The 19518-nt window shown below is 44.5% G+C and overlaps 1 protein-coding gene and 1 long non-coding RNA gene across 3 annotated transcripts in view; one reads left to right on the top strand and one right to left on the bottom strand.

Moving 5' to 3' along the window:
- The window catches only part of ric8b (RIC8 guanine nucleotide exchange factor B), a 56410-nt gene extending 51027 nt beyond the window's left edge, over positions 1–5383 (bottom strand). Inside the window, exon 1 of one of the 2 annotated variants that reach the window (XM_087997077.1) lies at positions 5243–5383. In XM_087997077.1, coding sequence (XP_087853203.1) covers positions 5243–5332 — 90 coding nt within the window. In that variant the 5' untranslated portion in view covers positions 5333–5383. The remainder of the gene's footprint in view (positions 1–5242) is intronic. The other variant, XM_087997076.1, reaches the window with a different exon arrangement.
- Positions 1–19518, top strand: part of LOC148146724 (uncharacterized) — an 82481-nt gene that overhangs the window by 57125 nt on the left and 5838 nt on the right. Inside the window, exon 3 of the long non-coding RNA XR_015760384.1 lies at positions 11538–11598. This is a non-coding gene — a long non-coding RNA (uncharacterized LOC148146724). The remainder of the gene's footprint in view (positions 1–11537; positions 11599–19518) is intronic.

The raw sequence follows: 19518 nt of genomic DNA, 5'->3' as shown, positions 1-19518 counted from the left end.
GGACAGATGCAAGAGGACATTTCCTCTTGTGAGGTAAGGGATCTCAGAGATGGGGAGATGGGGGTCGATTCTTGATCAGTAGGGGTATCAAGAATTAATTTCTAGATTAGATTACTTACAGTGTGGGAAACAGGCCCTTCGGTCTAACATGTCCACACCAACCCTCCGAAGAGCAACACACCCAGACCCATTCCCCTGCACCTAACACTACGGGGCAATTTTAGCATGGCCAATTCACCTGACCTGCACATCTTTGTAATCACAGGGAAAACACACGAAAGAGAATGTGAAGAACGTTGGATCAGCCATGACATGACTGAATGAGCAGGCTTGAGGGGCCAATCGGCCTACTCCGGTTCATAGAACATAGAAGAATACAGCGGAGTACAGGCCCTTTGGCCCTTGATGTTGCGCCGATCCAAGCCCACCTAACCTACACTAGCCCACTATCCTCCATATGCCTATCCAATGCCCGCTTAAATGCCCATAAAGAGGGAGAGTCCACCACTGCTACTGGCAGGGCATTCCATGAACTCACAACTCGCTGAGTAAAGAACCTACCCCTAACATCTGTCCTATACCTACCACCCTTAATTTAAAGCTATGCCCCCTCGTAATAGCTGACTCCATACGTGGAAAAAGGTTCTCACGGTCAACCCTGTTGAAACCCCTAATCATCTTGTACACCTCTATCAAGTCACCCCCAAACCTTCTTTTCTCCAATGAAAACAACCCCAAGTGCCTCAGCCTTTCCTCATACGATCTTCCTACCATACCAGGCAACATCCTGGTAAACCTCCTCTGCACCCATTCCAGTGCCAAAAACTGCACACAATACTCCAGATGCGGCCACACCCAGAGTCTTATACAACTGCAACATGATCTCAGGACTCCGGAACTCAATTCCTCTACCAATAAAAGCCAGTACGCCATATGCCTTCTTCACCGCACTATTTACCTGGGTGGCAACTTTCAAAGATCTGTGTACATGGACACCAAGATTCCTCTGCTCATCCACACTACCAAGTATCCGACCATTAGTCCAGTACCTCATCTTTTTGTTACTCTTACCAAAGTGAATCACCTCACACTTAGCTACATTGAACTCCATTTGCCACCTTTCTGCACAGTTCTGCAGCTTATCTATATCCCGCTGTAACCTGCCACATCCTTCCTCACTGTCAACAACTCCTCCGACTTTCGTATCATCTGCAAACTTGCTCACCCAACCTTCTAGCTCCTCCTCCAAGTCATTTATAAAAATGACAAACAGCAATGGTCCCAAAACAGATCCTTGCGGAACACCGCTAGTAACGGCACTCCAAGATGAACCTTTACCATCAACTACTACCCTCTGTCTTCTTCCAGCCAGCCAATTCCTAATCCAAACCTCCAACTCACCCTCAATGCCATATCTCCGTATTTTTTGAAGTAGCCTACCATGGGGAACCTTATCAAACGCCTTATTAAAATCCACATACACCACATCTACCGCTTTCCCCTCGTCCACCTCCTCAGTCACCTTCTCAAAGAATTCAATAAAGTTTGTGAGGCACGACCTGCCCTTTACAAAACCATGTTGACTATCCTTGATCACATTATTCCTATACAGATGTTCATAAATCCTATCCCTTACAATTCTCTCTAAGACTTTGCCCACAACAGAAGTGAGACTCACCGGCCTATAGTTACTAGGGTTATCCCTACTCCCCTTCTTGAACAAGGGAACCACATTTGCTAGCCTCCAGTCTTCTGGCACTACTCCTGTAGACAACGAGGACATAAAAATCAAGGCCAATGGCTCTGCAATCTCCTCCCTTGCTTCTCAGAGAATCCTAGGATAAATGCCATCAGGCCCAGGGGACTTATCTATTTTCACCCTTTCCAGAATTTCCAACATCTCTTCCCTACATACCTCAAAGCCATTCATTCTACTTAGTTGTGACTCAGTATTCACATCGGCAACAATGTCCTGTTCCTGAGTGAATACTGACGAAAAGTATTCATTCAGTGTCTCCCCAGTCTCTTCAGCCTCCACACGCAACTTCCCACTACTATCCTTGACTGGACCTATTCCTACCCTAGTCATTCTTTTATTCCTGACATACCTATAGAAAGCCTTAGGGTTTTCCCTAATCCTACCAACTAAGGACCTTTCATGTCCCCTCCTTGCTGCTCTTAGCTCTCTCTTCAGGTCCTTCCTGGCTACCTTATAAATCTCAATCGCCCCAATTGAACCTTCACGCCTCATCTTTACATTGGCTGCCCTCTTCCCTTGAACAAGGGATTCCAATTCCTTATTAAACCACGGCTCCCTCACACGACCCTTTCCTCCCTGCTTGACAGGTACATACTTATCAAGGACACTCAATAGTTGCTCCTTGAACAAGCTCCACATATCAATTACGCCCTTGCCTTGAAGCTTACTTTTCCAAGCCACGCATCCTAAGTCATGCCTCACCGCATCATCATTTCCCTGCCCCCAGCTATAACTCTTGCCCTGCAGTGCACACTTATCCCTCTCCATCACTAGAGTAAAAGTCACCGAATTGTGGTCACTGTCCCCAAAGTGCTCACCTACCTCTAATTCTAACACCTGGCCTGGTTCGTTACCCAGAACCAAATCCAGTATGGCCTCACCTCTTGTTGGCCTATCTACATATTGTGTCAGGAAACCCTCCTGCACACATTGGACAAACACCGACCCATCTAACGAACTAGAGCTATAGCGTTCCCAATCAATATCAGGAAAGTTAAAGACCCCCATAACAACCACCCTATTACTTTCACTCTTCTCCTGAATCATCCTCGCAATCCTTTCTTCTACGTTTCTAGGACTATTAGGAGGCCTGTAAAAAACTCCTAACAGGGTGACCTCACCTTTCCTATTCCTAACCTCAGCCCAAACTACCTCAGATGGCGAGTCTTCATCCATCGTCCTTTCCACCGCTGTAATACGATCTTTGACAAGCAATGCCACACCTCCCCCTCTTTTACCCCCACCTCTGACCCTACTAAAACATTTAAACCCTGGAACCTGCAACAGCCAATCCCTGTCCCTGTTCTACCACTGTCTCCGTAATAGCCACAACATCGAAGTCCCAGGTACCAACCCACACTGCAAGTTCACCTACCTTATTTCGTATACTTCTTGCATTGAAGTATACACACTTCAAGCCACTTTCCTGTTTTCAGGCACCCTCCTTTGAGATTGATGCCATGTTCCTGACCTCCCTACACTCCAGGTCCTGCACCCTAAAGCTACAGTCTAGGTTCCCATGCCCCTGCAGAGTTAGTTTATCCCCCCCCCCCCCCCCCCCCAAGGGCACTAGCAAACCTCCCCCCAAGGATACTGGTGCCCCTCAGGTTCAGGTGTAGACCATCCTGTTTATAGAGGTCCCACCTTCCCCAGAAAGAACCCCAGTTATCCAAATACCGGAATCCCTCCCTCCTGCACCATCCCTGTAGCCACGCATTTAACTGTTCTCTCTCCCTATTCCTCGACTCTCTTTCACGTGGCACGGGTAACAAACCAGAGACAACAACTCTGTTCGTTCTAACTTTGAGCTTCCAACCTAGCTCCCTGAAAGCCTGCCTAACATCCTCAGCCCTACTCCTACCTATGTCATTGGTGCCAATGTGGACCACGACTTCGGGCTGCTCCCCCTTCCCCCTTAATGACCCGGAAAACACGATCAGAGACATCACGTACCCTTGCACCTGGGAGGCAACATACCAAACGTGAGTCTCTCTCGCCCCCACAGAACCGCCTATTTGTGCCCCGAACTATCGAGTCCCCAATTACTATTGCTCTGCTCTTCTCCACCCTTCCCTTCTGAGCAACAGGGACAGGCTCCGTGCCAGAGGCCTGAGCCCCATTGCTTACCCCTGGTAAGTCCCCCCCCCCCCACAAGTATCCAAAACGGTATACTTGTTCTTGAGGGGAACGGCCACAGGGGGTCCCTGCACTGGCTGCTTCCTCCCAGTCCCCCTCACTGTCACCCATCTGTCTGCAATCTTTGGAGTTACTACTTCCCTAAAGCTCCGATCTATGACCCCCTCTGCCTCCCGAATGATCCTAAGTTCATCCAACTTCAGCTCCAGTTCCCTAACACGGTCTTGGAGGAGCTGGAGATGGGTGCACTTCCTGCAAGTGTAATCAGCAGGGACGTCCATGGCATCACTCACCTCAAACATGTTGCAAGAGGAACATTGCACTGCCTTCACTGCCATCCCTCTAAAAGTAACCTTTTTTTAAAAAAAAACTGGGTCTAAAGAATAGAACAAGCAAAATGCAGCACTTACCTACTTACCACAACAGGTCTTATTATTAGGTTCCTACTTCTTATGATCATATGGTCATGTTTGCGAGGTGTAGGGATGTGTATGTGGGAGGGTGGGGGGGTTGTGGATGTTCCTCAGGATGGAGATGTGATTGGGGGGGGAATGTATGTTCCTCAGGATGGGGGGGGGGGGGGGGGGGGGGGTGCAGGGGGATGTTCCTCAGGATGGGCAGGGTGAAGGGGGATATTCTTCAGGATGGGGAGGGCGATATTCCTCAGGACAGGAGGGGGAAAAAAAGGATATTCCTCAGGATAGGGATGTGGGGAAAGAGGGGGCATGGTATGTTCCTAAGGATAGGGGGTATGCAGGGGGGATGTTCCTCAGGATGGGGAGGGTGAGGGGGGATATGTTCCTCAGGATGGGCGGGGGGTGTAGGGGTGGATGTTCATCAGGATGAGGGGTGATGTTCCTCAGGATGGGGAGGGTTGCAGTGGGGAATGTTCCTCAGAATGGGGGGGTGGGGGGGGGGGGGGAAGTTACTCAGGATTGTGGTGGGCGTTGTGTTCCTCAGGATGTGGGCAGGTTTGCCCCCAGAAGTGGGGTGGGCTGGGTGGTGGGAGGGATGTTCATCGGGATTGGGGTGGGGAATATTCGTCGAGATGGGAGGGTGGGAGGGAAGAGACATATCTTGGAGTGAGGACATGTTGTTCTCGAGGGTGGGGTTGGAATCGTGGGTGGGGGGGTGGGTGAAATGTTCGGGGTGAGGGAAGGAGAGGGTGTGTGATTTTCCCAGGAATAGGACGGGGGGGGGGGGGGGGGGAGGGGGTGAGGGGAATGGTTTGAGGTAACATTCCTGGCAGAGGGAGGAGATATATGTTCCTGGGTATCTTGGGGAAGGGGGAAGGAGGGAGGGTCCTGGGTGTGAGTCATTGCCGCCAGCCCAGTCGGTGCCACTCACCTGCCGATTATATTCCTGCAGCACCCGCTCTATCTCTTCCTTGTTGCCGCTCTCCAGCGCTTCCAGAGCCGCCGCGGGAGCACGATCCATCGTTAACGCCGGAATAGAGCCTGGGCCTCGATTACAGCCCGATCACCGAGCCCAAAGGTTATGAGCTCCGCCCAAACTGACCCTTCACCCCGGCAACCGACCCGCCCCTCCCGCACCCGTCACCCTGGCAACCGACCCGCCCCTCCCGTACCCGTCACCCTGGCAACCGACCCGCCCCTCCCGCACCCGTCACCCTGGCAACCGACCCGCCCCTCCCGCACCCGTCACCCTGGCAACCGACCCGCCCTTGCCGCACCCGTCACCCCGGCAACCGACCCGCCCCACTCCCTCCGTCACCACAGCAACCGACCCGCCCCTCCCGCACCCGTCACCCTGGCAACCGACCCGCGCCCCACCCCTTCCGTCACCTCGGCAACTGATCCGCGACGCCCCCCCCCCCCCCCCCCGCACCCGTCACCCTGACAACTGACACTCCTGGCACCCGTCACACCCCGGAATCCATCACCCCCACCCTGCAACTGTCTCCTTGACAACCGACCTGCCCCCACCGTCCCCAATGGCATCCCCTCCAACACCTGTCACTGCAATGAACGACCTGTCCTCCCTGGGCACCAATCACTGCGACAACCAACCCCCCCCAGCTCGCATCACCACGACAACTGACCCAACCCCGTCCCTGACACCTGTCATTCCCACCCCACCCTCCCCCCGGCACCCGTTATCCCGAGTATTGAACCAAACCCTGTCCCTGGCACCTGTCAGGGTGGCACTTGTCACCCTGACAACCAACCCGCTCCCCCCCCCCCAGGTCACCCGTCACTCCCGGCCGGCGCCCTTCACCACTGCCCAGCCCCTGTAACCGTGATGACCAGCATGCCCCCCCCCCCCCCCCCAAGGGTGCCCACCCCCAACAACTGACCCCGTCCCTCCCCCACGTCACCTGCCTCCCGGTAACTAACTGCGCTCCCCCCCCCCGTACCCTTTCAGCCGACCCACACATCCCTGCATCGGTTGCACTGCCAAGCTACCCATTCTCCCCCCCGCTCCAGTCACCCTGGCGACCGACCTGTGACCCCTGCACCCGTTACCCCAGCAACAACCCACTCCCCCCACACCACTCACCACTGAAACTGACCCGCTCCCACCACCCCTCCCACCTGTCACCCAGCACCCGTCAAGCCAACAACTGACCCCCCTGTCACTCCGTGAACCAACACACTCCCCCTCTGCACCTGCCGCCCTGACTACTGACACTCCCCCCCAGTACCTGTCACCCGACTTGCACTCGTCACCCTGGCAACCAAATTTTAATAACTTGGGGTATAATGACTTGGATTAGGAGAGTACTGGTGTTTGGGTTGTGGGGTAATGACCTGGATTAGGAGATTACTGGTGTTTGGGTTGTGGGGTAATGACCAGGATTAGGAGTATACTGGTGTTTGGGTTGTGGAGTAATGACCGGGATTAGGAGTGTGCTGGTGTTTGGGTTGAGGTTCTAAATGGGAAATAGGTTTGAACAGTAATGGAGATTGGATTAGGAGTCTACTAGTGAGGAGTGGAATGGGGAGCTGGATTAGGGGTGTAATAGGCAGTTAGGTTAGATGTATAGTGGTGGTTATGTTAGGTTGTAGTAAGGTGTAGTGTTAGGGATGTAATGGGGTTAGATTAGAGGTGTAATAATAGAACATAGAACAATACAGTGCAGAATAGGCCCTTTGGCCCTCGATGTTGCGCCGGGTCCAAGTCTCTCATGTTGGTGAATACACCCTCTCCACATCCACTGTATCCAGGCTCAGTATTCTGTAAGTGTCTGTAAGTGTCAGTAAGATTCCACTTCCCCACCCCACCTTTCTAAACTACATTAAGTAGAAACCCAGGATTCTTAATTGCTCCTCACGACAAGTGCCCCTCCAAAGCTTTAGATAAGGGGCCCAAAACTGCTCATAATGTTCCAAATACATCTCTGCTCTTGTATTCTAACCCTCTTGAACTGAATGATAACATTGCACTTGCCTTCCTGAACGTTAACCTTAAGAAAATCTGAACTCAGACTCACAAGTATCTTTGTGCTTCAGATTACTGAAGCCTTTTCTCATTTAGAAAATTATCTATGCCTCTATTCTTCCTATCAAAAGTATATAACCTCACGCTTTGCCACATTGTATTCCATCTGCCAATTCTTTGCCCTCTCTGGGGAGGCAATGGCCCAGTGACATTATCAATAGACTGTTAACCCAGAAATTCGGGTAATGTTCTTAGGGCCTGGGAACTTGATGGTGGAACTTGAATTCAATATAAAAAGTCAGGAATTAAGAGTCTAATGAAGACATGAAGCCATTGTCGATTATCAGGAAAACTCATCTGGTTCATTAATGTCCTTTAGGCAAGGGAACTACCATCCCTACCTGGACTGGCCTACATGTGACACCACTTCCACAGCAATATGGTTGACTCTTAACTGCCCTCTAGGCAGTTAGGGACAGGCAATAAATGCTGGCCTAGTCAGTGATGCCGACATTCCATGAATGAATAAATATCCATGTCCTTCAGCAGCCTGTCTGCCTCCTCAACACTACCTGTTCATTCACCTATCTCTGTGTCACCTGCAAGTGTAGCAACAATGCCATTCATCTGGATTGTTAATGTATAACAGGAATAGATGTGGTCCTAACACGGAGCCCTGCAGAACAACACTAGTCACTGACTGCCATCCTGGAAAAGACCCCTTTATCTCCACTCTGCCTTCTGCCAGTCAGCTAATTCTCTAACCATGCCTGAACTCCATGGGCTCTTATCTTATTTAGTAGCCTCCTGAGTGGCACCTTGTCAAAGGACTCCCGGGAATCCAAACAGATCACGTTCACTGGCTCTCCTTTGTCCAAATTGTTTGTTACCTCCTCAAAGAATGCTTATAGATTTGTCAGGTATAATCTCATGATGAAGCCATGCTATCTCAGCCCTATTTCACCATACGGTTCCAAGTACTCCAAAATCTCATCCTTACTAATGGACTCTTAAAATCTTACCAATGACCAAGGTAAGGATAACCAGCCTATAATTTCCTGTCTTTAGCCTCCCTCCCTTTTTAAAAGGGGGTGTAACTTAGCCATTTTCTAGTCCTTTGGCACCCTCACTGCAGTGATTCCTGAAATATCATCACCAATGCCTCCACAATCTCCTCAGCTATCTCCTATAGAACACTGGTGTAGTCAGGGATATGTATCTGCTTTCAGACCTTTCAACTTTCCCAGCACCTTCTCCTTAGTGATGGCCACTACACTCACCTCTGCTCCCTGAAATTCTGATGTACTGATGTCTTCCACAGTGATGTACTGATGCAAAGTACCTATTCAGTTCCTCCACTGTTTCTTTTGTCCCCATTCCTACTTCTCCAGCCTAAGTTTCCAGTGGTTCAATGTCCAATCTTGTCTCTCTCTTATCTTTTATATATCTAAAAAACGTCATCCAATTTTTTTTATATTAGTAACTAGCTTAACCTCATATTATTCTCTTTCATCATTTAGCTTGTTTCATATAATGCACTCATTTAAGTACAGCACCCTCAGTCCTGTGTTCACTGCCCCCATTCATACTGCTACCTAGAGTGCCTGAATTAGATTCCTGAGCCTTTCCATAATCTCTGGTCCTCTTGTTTGTCTGGAAACATTAATAACCTCTCCTGAGTCCTCCTCTCCTTTAACCAGTTTAAAGTCCTTGCAATCTTGATTTACCTTGATTTGCAATATCAGTTCATCGACTTTATTCCGAATAAGATACAAAGTCTGTTCCATTATCAAGTTTCCCTATCCTTTTATGGTTTCTTGGTACAATAAATCATTCACACATCCTGTCTTTTCTATTTTTTCTGGTAACAACCAATTCTCATCGCTAACCAGCAATTCTATCTTCTCCTTTAATTTTAGTTTTCCATGCAACTGAACTCACCTCCCAAATATTTAGTTTAAAGCCTTGTTATTGCAATTCACCAGGGTTCTGGTCTCAGCCTGATTCAGGTGCAGTCCGTCCTATCAGGACTGCTCTGTCCTTCCCCAGTACTGGTGCCAATGTCCCATGAATTCAAACCTGTTTCTCTCACACCAATCTTTGAGCCACATGGCTACCCTGTGCCAATTAGCTTATGGCTCAGGTAGTAATTGGAGATTATTGCCTTTCTCATTTTGCCTTTTAATTTAGCCTGTAGCTGCTCATATTCCCAGCAAAACCTTTTTCTTTCTTTTACTTGCATGGACCACAATCTTTACCCTCCCACTCTAAGTTCCTCTGCAGCCTAGCTGAGATCATAGAATCCCTACAGTGTGGAAACAGGCCATTTGGCCCATTAAGTCCACACCAATCCTCTGAAGAGTAACCCATCCAGACCCATTCCCCTACCCTATTACTGTACATTTATCCCTGACTCATGCATCTAATCTACATATCCCTGAACACAATGGGCAAATTAGCACGGTCAATTCACCTAACCTGCACATTTTTGAATTGTGAGAGGAAACCGGAGCACCCAAAGGGAACCCATGCAGACGGGGAGAATGTGCAAATCTACACATAAAGTCACCTGAGGCTGGAATCAAACCAGCAGTAGTGCTAACCACAGAGCCATCGTGCTGCCCATAAGCCACAGTGCCACCCATATCCTGATACCCTGAACCCAGGCACCAAACAGGCAACACAGGCTTCAGAACTCTTGATCCTGGCCACAGAGTCCAGTGCCTATTCCCTGACAATGCTATCCCCATTTGCAATTACATTTCTCTTTTCTAACCTCTGTTTAATGACTGTACATGGTGCTATGATCAATTTGCTCATTCACCCTACAGCCCCTGCTCTCATCCACACAGGTAGCAAGAATCTCAAACTTGTTAGACAAGCTCAAGGGCTGAAGCTCCTTCAGTACTACCTCTTGGATCCCTCTACCTGCTTCACTCATAGTCACACCCTCCCATCCCTGACCACTGAATTCAAGGTAATTAATGTAAGGAATGTGACTGCCTCCTCAAACACTGTCAAAGTTAATTCTCTCCCTTCCTAATGTGTCACAATGTTCAGAGGTCAGAGGTCAGACTCCAGCTCATCAACTCTGAGCTGGAGTTCCTTAAGCAATGAATACTTGCTTCAATTGTCGTCACACCTATGTAGGAGTCTACCATCTCCCAAACCATGCAGGTACAACACATTGCCTGGCCCTGTACCTTTATTTTGTTTACTTAGTTGTTAATTTGTTTTTTTTTTCAAATTCCCATTGGTCTTTATGTTTGTAACCTTGAAATATTTTTTCCGATTTACCCTCAATCTGAAAGTCACTTATGCTGTCTGCAAATGGATTTTGAAGCTTTACAAGAGGCTGGATAAGATTTATTTATTTATGTGATTTAAGCAAATTCATTTTTAAACATGTAAACATGCGTTTTTTCTTCCAAATTAACTATAGTAATTTTTGATACATTGTAGAAACTGGTTACTATTGCACTATAAATTGTAATAGTGTAATAGTTGCTGTAATACAAGACCAGGAATTGCTTTGGGAGTAGTTGATACTGTAACTGGTGTAAAGTGAATGCATACTATCAAAATCTTTCACCTGCAACATGCATATAACCCTCACTCAAAGGTTAGTCTCATTCAGGAGCAATGCTTGTATCCCATCAACAGATTACAACAGGGCTTTCAAACTTGACCCACTTGACCCCAATAAACCTAGAATCCTTGTACTGTAGTCACAGTCCTGAATTACTAGGTCAAAGGCGAGATCCTCTGAGTAGCCAGAGAAAAAGGCTCATGATAAACATATCATGTACAGAGTTAGCACCCAACCTCCTTGGAAGGGCCTGTGCACTCACCTCCAAGTCAGAAGGTCATGGGATCAAGGCCCACTCCACGCCTTGCTCATACAGGCCTACACTTCAGTACAAAGAGTGTTGCATTATTGGAGGTGCTGCTCATCAGTTACAATGTTAAACTAAAACCCTATTCGCCTGTTCAGGTGAACACTAAAGATCTCATGTCACTGTTCAGGGGAGAGAAGAGAATTCTCTGAATGCGTCAGCAAACTCAACAGTTGCCATTCAAAATAGATTTATTGATAACTCTTGCTGGGAGCTCAAAAGAGTTCTAATATTTTACATTTAACAGCAACTGAAATTCAGCATAATTAATTTTCTATGATAAACTTTGATAAGTTGATAAATTATAATGCATAAACAAATCTTTTACATTTTTCTAATTACAGTTTGTAAAGTGTGAAGGTACCATGATACAGGGCAGTCTCGATTATCCGAACGACACGGGCAGTGAGTATTTTGTTCAGATAATCGAATGTTCGGATAACTGATCTGATGGCCACGGGGAGTGGGTGTGAGACCAGGTTGCAGTTCTCCCAATGGCCAGTGGTGTCACATGTTCCCCTTACGACAGACATGCCATGGTCCCAGATCCAGCTTCTCTCGCTCAGTAAGTTCTCTTATTTAAGCTTTTATTTAATATGTAGCTGTTATGTCACAACAGAGGGTCTTGTTTCAAATAGAGTATCATACTTCAAGTGATACAATGGAAGATGGAGCAAGAGATTTTTACATCCTCAGGCTTTGTCATTGTCACAGTTTACCCAAGCATCGGGACCTTGAGATCTTGTTCGGATAATCTGAAATTTTGATAATCGAAATTTGGATAACCGAAGTTGCTCTGTATGTGGTTTAAATAAAGTGCATTAAAGCAATCTTCTTTTGGTCTAACTTACTACAGAGATAAATCCATTCCTGGCAATTTCTTCAATTTCTGTCAGAGTCTGAATAGACTGGCGCTATTTTCTCTGGAGTGTCAGAGGCTGAAGAGTGACCTTATAGAGGTTTATAAAATCATAAGTGGCTTAGATAATAGCCAAGGTCTTTTTCCGAGGGTAGGGGAATCCAAAACTAAAGGAAATAGGTTTAGAGTGAGAGGGGAAAGTTTTAAAAGGGACCTAAGGGGCAACTTTTTCACGCAGAGTGTGATGCTTGTATGGAATGAGCTGCCAGAGGAAGTGGTGGAGGCTGGAACAATTACAAAATTTAAAAGGCATCTGGATAGGTACATGAATAGGAGGGCTTTAGAGCAAAATGGGCCAAATGCTGGCAACTGGGACGAGATTAATTTGGGATATCTGAGTGGCATGGACGAGTTGAACTGAAAGGTCTATTTCCATGCAGTACAATAGTATGATTAAGATTCCATAACTGAATAGCAATTACATTTTAAACTCATTTCAAGTATGCTTATTAGCAACTTGACCTATTGGACTTAACAGCACTTTGACCTAATAAAGCCTAGCGAACATTGTAAATGTAAATGTTGGAAATTATAATGCAAAATTAAAAATAAGCGAAGTCTGTTACCTATTAGGTCCTTTGAGCCTACTTTGCCATTCAACATGACCATGGCTAATCATCCAACTCAGTACTCGATGATCCTTTTAGCTTTAAGAACTACAGCTTCTTATTGAAATCGTTCAATGTTTCAACCACTTTCCGTGTAAGAAAATTCCACAGGTTCACCACTCAGTCTTAAATGAATTACCCCATATCCTTCGACTGTGACCCCTTGATTCTGGGCTCCCCGCTAAATGGGAACACCTTTCCTGCATTCACCCTGCCTAGTCCTGTTAGAATTTTATAGGTTTCTATGCAATTTCCCCTCATTCTTCTAAACTTGAACCAATATATTCAGCCAAAAGTATAGTTCCAAGTGATCCAGTTTCTCTTCATACATCAGTCCTGCTAAGTCAGTTGGGTAAACATTTATTGCATTCCCTTTATAGCCAGAACACCTTTTTTCACATAAGGAGACCAAAACTTTACACAATACTCCAGATGTGGTCTCACCAAAGCCCTGTACAGTTGCAACAAGACATCCTTGTTCCTGTACTCAAATCCTCTTACTATTAAGGATAACATACCATTTGTCTTCTTCACCATCTGCTGCATTTGCATGCCTACTTTCGGCAATTGGTGTGCAAAGACCAGGTCTCACTGCACCTCTCTTCCCCAATCCATCACCATTCAGATAATAATCTGCCATTCTGTTTCTGCGAACAAAATGGATATTATCCCATTTATCCAAGTTATATTTCATCTGCCACGCATTTGCCCACTTTCAACTTGTTTAAATGAAATGGAGGTGCCAGTGTTGGACTAGGACAGACAAGGTCAGAAGTCACATGACACCAGTCAAGTGATGAAGGAGCAGCACTCCAAAAGCTTGTGATTTCAGATAAACCTGTTTGACTATAACCTGGTGTTGTGTGACTTCTGACTAAAGTATCAATGTATCCTCCTCACGGTTCACTCTCCTACCAGCTTTGTCATCTGCATTTAACATTTAGATTCCTCAAATAAATTGTATAATATATATCATGACTAGCTGGGGCTATATATAGTCCTTTTATCCTTTTAGCAAAACTTCCCTATTTTTATACTCCATTCCCTTTAAATTAAAGAACGTAAGAACTAGGAGCAGGAGTAGGCCATCTGGCCTTTGAACTTGCACCACCATTCAAGATATTGGCTGATCTTTTCATGGCCTCAGCTCTACTTATCCGCCCTCTCATCATAACCCTTAATTCCTTTACTGTTCAAAAAATTATCTATCTTAGCTTTAAAAACATTCAATGAGGAAGCTTCAACTACTTCACTAGACATGGAATTCCACAGATTCACAACCCTCAGGGTGAAGAAGTTCCTTCTCAATTTGGTTCAGTAGTCCATTTGCCTTCCCTATTATCCAGTGAACTTGTCCATTACCTTTTTGTGATTCATTCTCTGGAGTCCCCAATGCCTCTGTGCTACAGCTTTCTGCATTCCTTCTTCATTTAAATAATATTCAGCTCTTCTGTTCTTACTGCCAAAGTGCTTCAAAGTTTCCCACAGTATATCCCATTCTGCCACACTTCTGTCCATTCACTTAACCTGTCTATATCTCTGTGTCATCCTCATCAATCATCTTCCCACCCACTTTTGTAGGAGCCACACACACAGCTATACAATACTCACTTCCTTCATCGCAGTCTGTAAATAATTGTGACGACAGCGTTGATTGCTGTGGACTAGTTACAAGTTGCTATTCTGAGAATACCCCTTCCCCTGACCCCCTCTCTGCATTCTACTAGGTAGTCAATCCTTAATCCATGCAAGCAAACCACATGCAGCACCATGAGCTTTAATTAGTAAAGTAGCCTATGTGTGGTACCTTATCAAAAACCTTTTGGAAGTCTAAATATATCATATCTACTGGTTCCCTTCATCTATCTTGTTTATTTCAACTTTAAAGAAATCTAATAAATTTCTCAGGCATGATTTTACCTGTTTTTGTCTCTTTCCTTTTTGGGAGGGTGTTACATTGGCAGTTTTCTATTCCTTTGGAACTTTTCCAGAATCTAAAGATTCTTGCAAGATTATCTCTGCAGATACTTCCTTTGATATTCTATAATGCAAGCTATCAGGTCCATGGGGGCTTATCAGTCTTTAGCCTCATTAGTTTCCATAATATCTTCCTCTAAAGATAGTTCTTGAATTTATTTCCTCTCCCCCTTTCACACCTTGATTATTTAGTAATTTTTGAATGCTGTTAATGTCTTCTGCCATAAAGACTAATGCACTATATATTCAATATTGTTCCTTTAAGCAGTCAATAGGCCCCCTTGTCCTTTCATGATATGGTTGCATTGCATTCAGCATAGCCAATCCAATCTCACCCACTCTTAGCCTACTATCACATGAAATGGGATACTTTTAGCACACCTTACCCCTTCTCTCCTCCTGTCAGCTCTCATACTTAATCCTTTTAAAGAAATTTGGAGTCTCTTCATAATAAGAGTATAAAGGTCAGTAGAAACAAGTTGGACTGAATGACTCTTGTCTGTCTTGCACTTTCTATGCAATCCCATATGTAATTATATGGATACGAGTGCTGGAGCATGAGAAAGGTTGACCAGAAAATTATACTAACAGGAGAGATAAGTTGGCTGAGTGGATTACTAGTAATACCCAGGATGCAAATAATCAGGAATAAAAATTGAGAGCACTGCATGATGCAAGAAGCAATACTTCATTGTGGATCATTTTTATCGCCGTGTGTGCAGAGGTACATGGAACAAGAGTATGTGGAGAATGAGAAAATGCTGGATCAAGATTACTCTTATACCCCTGCTGTTTACATTTGAAGAATCCTTCACTTTATTGTAATTAGTTTTTACACCGGTGTTTTTTCTACATCTTACACTTAACAAGTTGTTTTTAATGAAAAGAGACAAAAAGGACTTGAGACCTAAACACAAACAGTGTCAAAGTTGGCCTGTCACAGAAAGGAACACAGATCAATGACATGACCAGCTGAGCTCAGAGCCAGATTCAGCTAAGTGAATTCATTTATATATAAACTACATTTTTTAAGGCTGCAGAATATAATGTGAAAGGACTAGTAATCCAGAGGCCCACACTAATAATTCAGAGGCAGGGGATCAAATCATACCATACCTTTTCTTTCATTCACTCATGGCATTATTAGCTGGCCAGCATTTGTTGTACATCCCTAGCCACCCCTTGGCTTGCTCAGCCATTTCCAAGGGCAATTGAAAGCCAACCACAATGCTGTAGGACTGGTGAGGATGGCAGATTTCCTTTTCTGAAGAGCATTAGTGAGCCAGATTAAAATTTCCAATGGCAATGATTTCACAGTCATCAATAGATTCTTAATGCCAGACTTTTTTTAAAAAAAAGATTGAATTCAAATTGCACCATCTGCTGTGGCAGGATTCAAACCCAGGTCCCCAGATCATTAGCTGAGTTTCTGGATTAATAGTCTAGTGATAATACCACTAGGCCATTGCCATTCAGGCTAGATGATTTGTCATGGAGTTCTCCAGGATTGGGACCTTTGTTTTACCCCATATATATAAAATATTCTAGATCTTGGTGCATAAGGATCTATTTCAATGTTTGTAGATATCACAAAACTTTGAAGAATTATGAACTGGGAACAGAACAGTGTAAAACTTCAAAAGGACGTTGACAAGTTGGCAGAGTGGGCAGATTAAATTCAAAACACAGAAATGTTAGGTGATGCACTTTGGTACAAACAAACACAGACAATAAGTATAAACTAAAAGGTATATTCTAAGTCTTCTGCTGGATTAAAAGTAGCAAGACAGGCAGAGGGAGCTATAATAAAGGATATCGTATTCCAGAATTCATAAATGATACCATAGAGTATAAGATCCGAGTGGTTATGATGAATTTATGTAAGACACTGATTAGACCTCAGCTGGGGTACCGTTGTACAGTTCTGAGTGCCAGACAATTGAAAGGAGGTGAATGCATTAGAGTGAATGCAGATAAGGCTTTCAAGAATGGTTGAAGTTTTGTGAAACTTCTGTTTTGAGGACAGATTGGAGAAGTTGGGCTGTTTTCCTTGAAAGGAGAGGATGAGGGGAGATTCAGTAAGAAGTTTACACAAACATGAGGGGCCTAGATAAGTGGATAGAAAGAAACTGTTGCCCTCATAAATCGATTGAGAACCAGAGGGCACAGTTATTAAGTGTTTTGCTAAAGAAGAAAATGAGAGAAGAGATAAACGTTTTCACCTGGATACTGGTTCAGGTCTGGAATGTACTGTGTAATGGAGGCAGGTTGAATTGAGGCATTCAAGAGGGCACTAGATGATTATTTAGATAGAAACAATGTACAGGATTGCAGCGAAAATTCAAGATGTTAGCACTAAGCTATAATACACCAAGAGCTGGCGCAGACATGATTGGCTAAATGGCTTCCTTCTGCACTGTAACAATTCTGCGATTTTGCAATTCTGTAGCACTGATAGAGGTCTTGAACTTTGCAAACTTCATTTGTCCACTACGTTAATCTGCATTCAGTGACCACACTTTAAAATGCTCAATGTTTTGACTAAGACAGCTTAGCACCTCCAGAGAAAGTAATGCTGCAAAATTCCGAGTTTTTCTCCCTCTGTTTACCCAGTTTAAAATACATGAATCCACACCAATTTGCAATGACAATTTAATTGTTGGATCATCTATAATGTGCAATAGAAAGATTTACCTAACTTGCTAAAACAACTTTTTTAACAAAGGATTTAAACAGATAAAAATATAACCTTAAAACAGACATTTTACTTGTGAAATAGACATGTTCACTTCTCAGGGATTCAATTCATCCAAGCTAATTGTACAGTTCAGTGTTTTATTCAGTGGCAACTGAACAATCTGCTCAATCATTCTGTTCCTTTCTGAGAAAAAAAACAAAGTACGCAGTCATACTGTGAAATGGACAAATGAATTGCACCAGTTTCCCAGCTGATCAATCCTGCCACATCTTCTGAAGTAATGACGTATAGTGGAATCTATTAATTGAGTATAATGGAACAATTGTTAATTCTTTGTATCATTTAATGGGTGAAGAAGTGAGATGTTAATTATCTTAACAAGATCAATTCCAGATAAATGAACCACATATTATATCCAATTAATAGGTTCTTTTTCTGTGATACTGCCAAGTTTTGATTATTGTATTAACATAACTTCACTTTACTGAGGTTTTACTTTTCAGTTTTGAATGACAAAATGTCAAAAAAGACAATCCTAAACTAAAGGGGCTAAAATTCCAATCCAGTTCTAAATCAGTGCCAGAGAGGACTTGAAAATGGAGCAATATCAGGTATTATCACCCTACTTGTGGGTACCATAAACCAAAATCACCAAATTTGTTCAAAGACCACTAAATGAAAAAATTACTAACGATTCAATTTCTTGTAACCTTTACTCTAATACAAATCAAAACCAGATATTTCAAATAAAAAGAGATAGTTTTTACAACATAGTCAACACAACAAAGATCAAAAAAACCACAAGTAATAGCACAAATCTGGACCATGCAGTTACACAGTTCTATAAAATGTTGTTCTTTAACCACAATTGGTCAGTCCAAAGTCATCCAATTAAAGCTTTCACTTTTGATTCTCCTCAGTACAATTATCATCAAGACAGTTATATAAACCCTCTTTACTTTGAGTCACAATACTGATGGTGTGATTTTCTAGATCAACTCACTTTGGGTTCACTGCATGGTCAATTTTGGGAAAACACCCAGCTCCTTAGTATCTCTTAGATATTCACTGAGATTTCCTAACAAACTCAGATATTGAAATAACATTCTCACTAGTGAGCAGCGAGAGGCCCATTAATAAGGTTTATTGCTCATTATTACCATAATTATTACTTAATCTCACCTCATTAATCTGTACTCTCCCATTCTCCACCCATTTAATAGAACCAAGAAATTGGGAATTCCTGAAACAGTATTGTTCAGATGCTACAGCTGATCATGTACGTAAACATCAGTAAGTTAACATGAAAAATCACTGCAGGTATCTGGTGACCCTAGCTCACTGCTTGTTCCTCTGGGTCTCCATCCAGTACCAACATCTCAAGGTTCACTCCATGGACAATGACAGCACAAATCTCACATGCACAAACATTGCCATCGGATACAAAGCAGCCTGACCACACCTTCATGGCACATCTCTGGTCACTTACAGGATAGTTCTGCATTTTGGATTGCACTGGCACCTGTCATTGAAACACTGATACAAGGACACTCTGCATACAGGGGCAAGGACAAGCCAATGGATTGGACCAAGTTGCATCTCAGGAATCCTCACATCCTCTCTTAGTGCTCCATCACTTTGAGCGTCACAGCATTGCCTTTTTCTGCTTTACCATCTCAATCAGAACTTATAGATCACAGGCAAACTGAGACTAGGAATCCTGCAGTGAGTAACTCACCTCCTGACTCCTCAAAGCCTGTCCACCATCTCCAAAGCTAAGGTCAGGAGTGTGCTGGAATACTTCCTCTTTACCTGGATGAGTGGTTATCAACAGACATCAGATATCTGTGGCTGTACAGCACCAAACTATTTCAACCTCATACCTTCACCATGAGCCAGCAATGCCCAAGCAAACACACTGTGTTCTCAAAGTCGAAAGGGAGTAGTCTTCAGTCAGGGGAGGCACCCTTCCAGTTAGGGTGGCCTGACACAATAAATTGAGGGCAGTCCTCTGACACCAATCCAGGGATTTGGACACAGTCAGTCAGCCACTCAGGGTAATCACAGTCAGGTTTGTCTCTTCTTACCACCCATTTTGGCTCTTTTTGCTCAATTATGGACCA

This window comes from Chiloscyllium plagiosum, unplaced genomic scaffold (genome assembly GCF_037043375.1).
Source record: "Chiloscyllium plagiosum isolate Xiang-an unplaced genomic scaffold, Cpla_swu_hap1 HiC_scaffold_19, whole genome shotgun sequence".
Classification (NCBI taxonomy): Eukaryota; Metazoa; Chordata; class Chondrichthyes; order Orectolobiformes; family Hemiscylliidae; genus Chiloscyllium; species Chiloscyllium plagiosum.
Note: the sequence above shows the minus strand (reverse complement) of the source record. Positions and strands in the feature narration are given on the sequence as shown.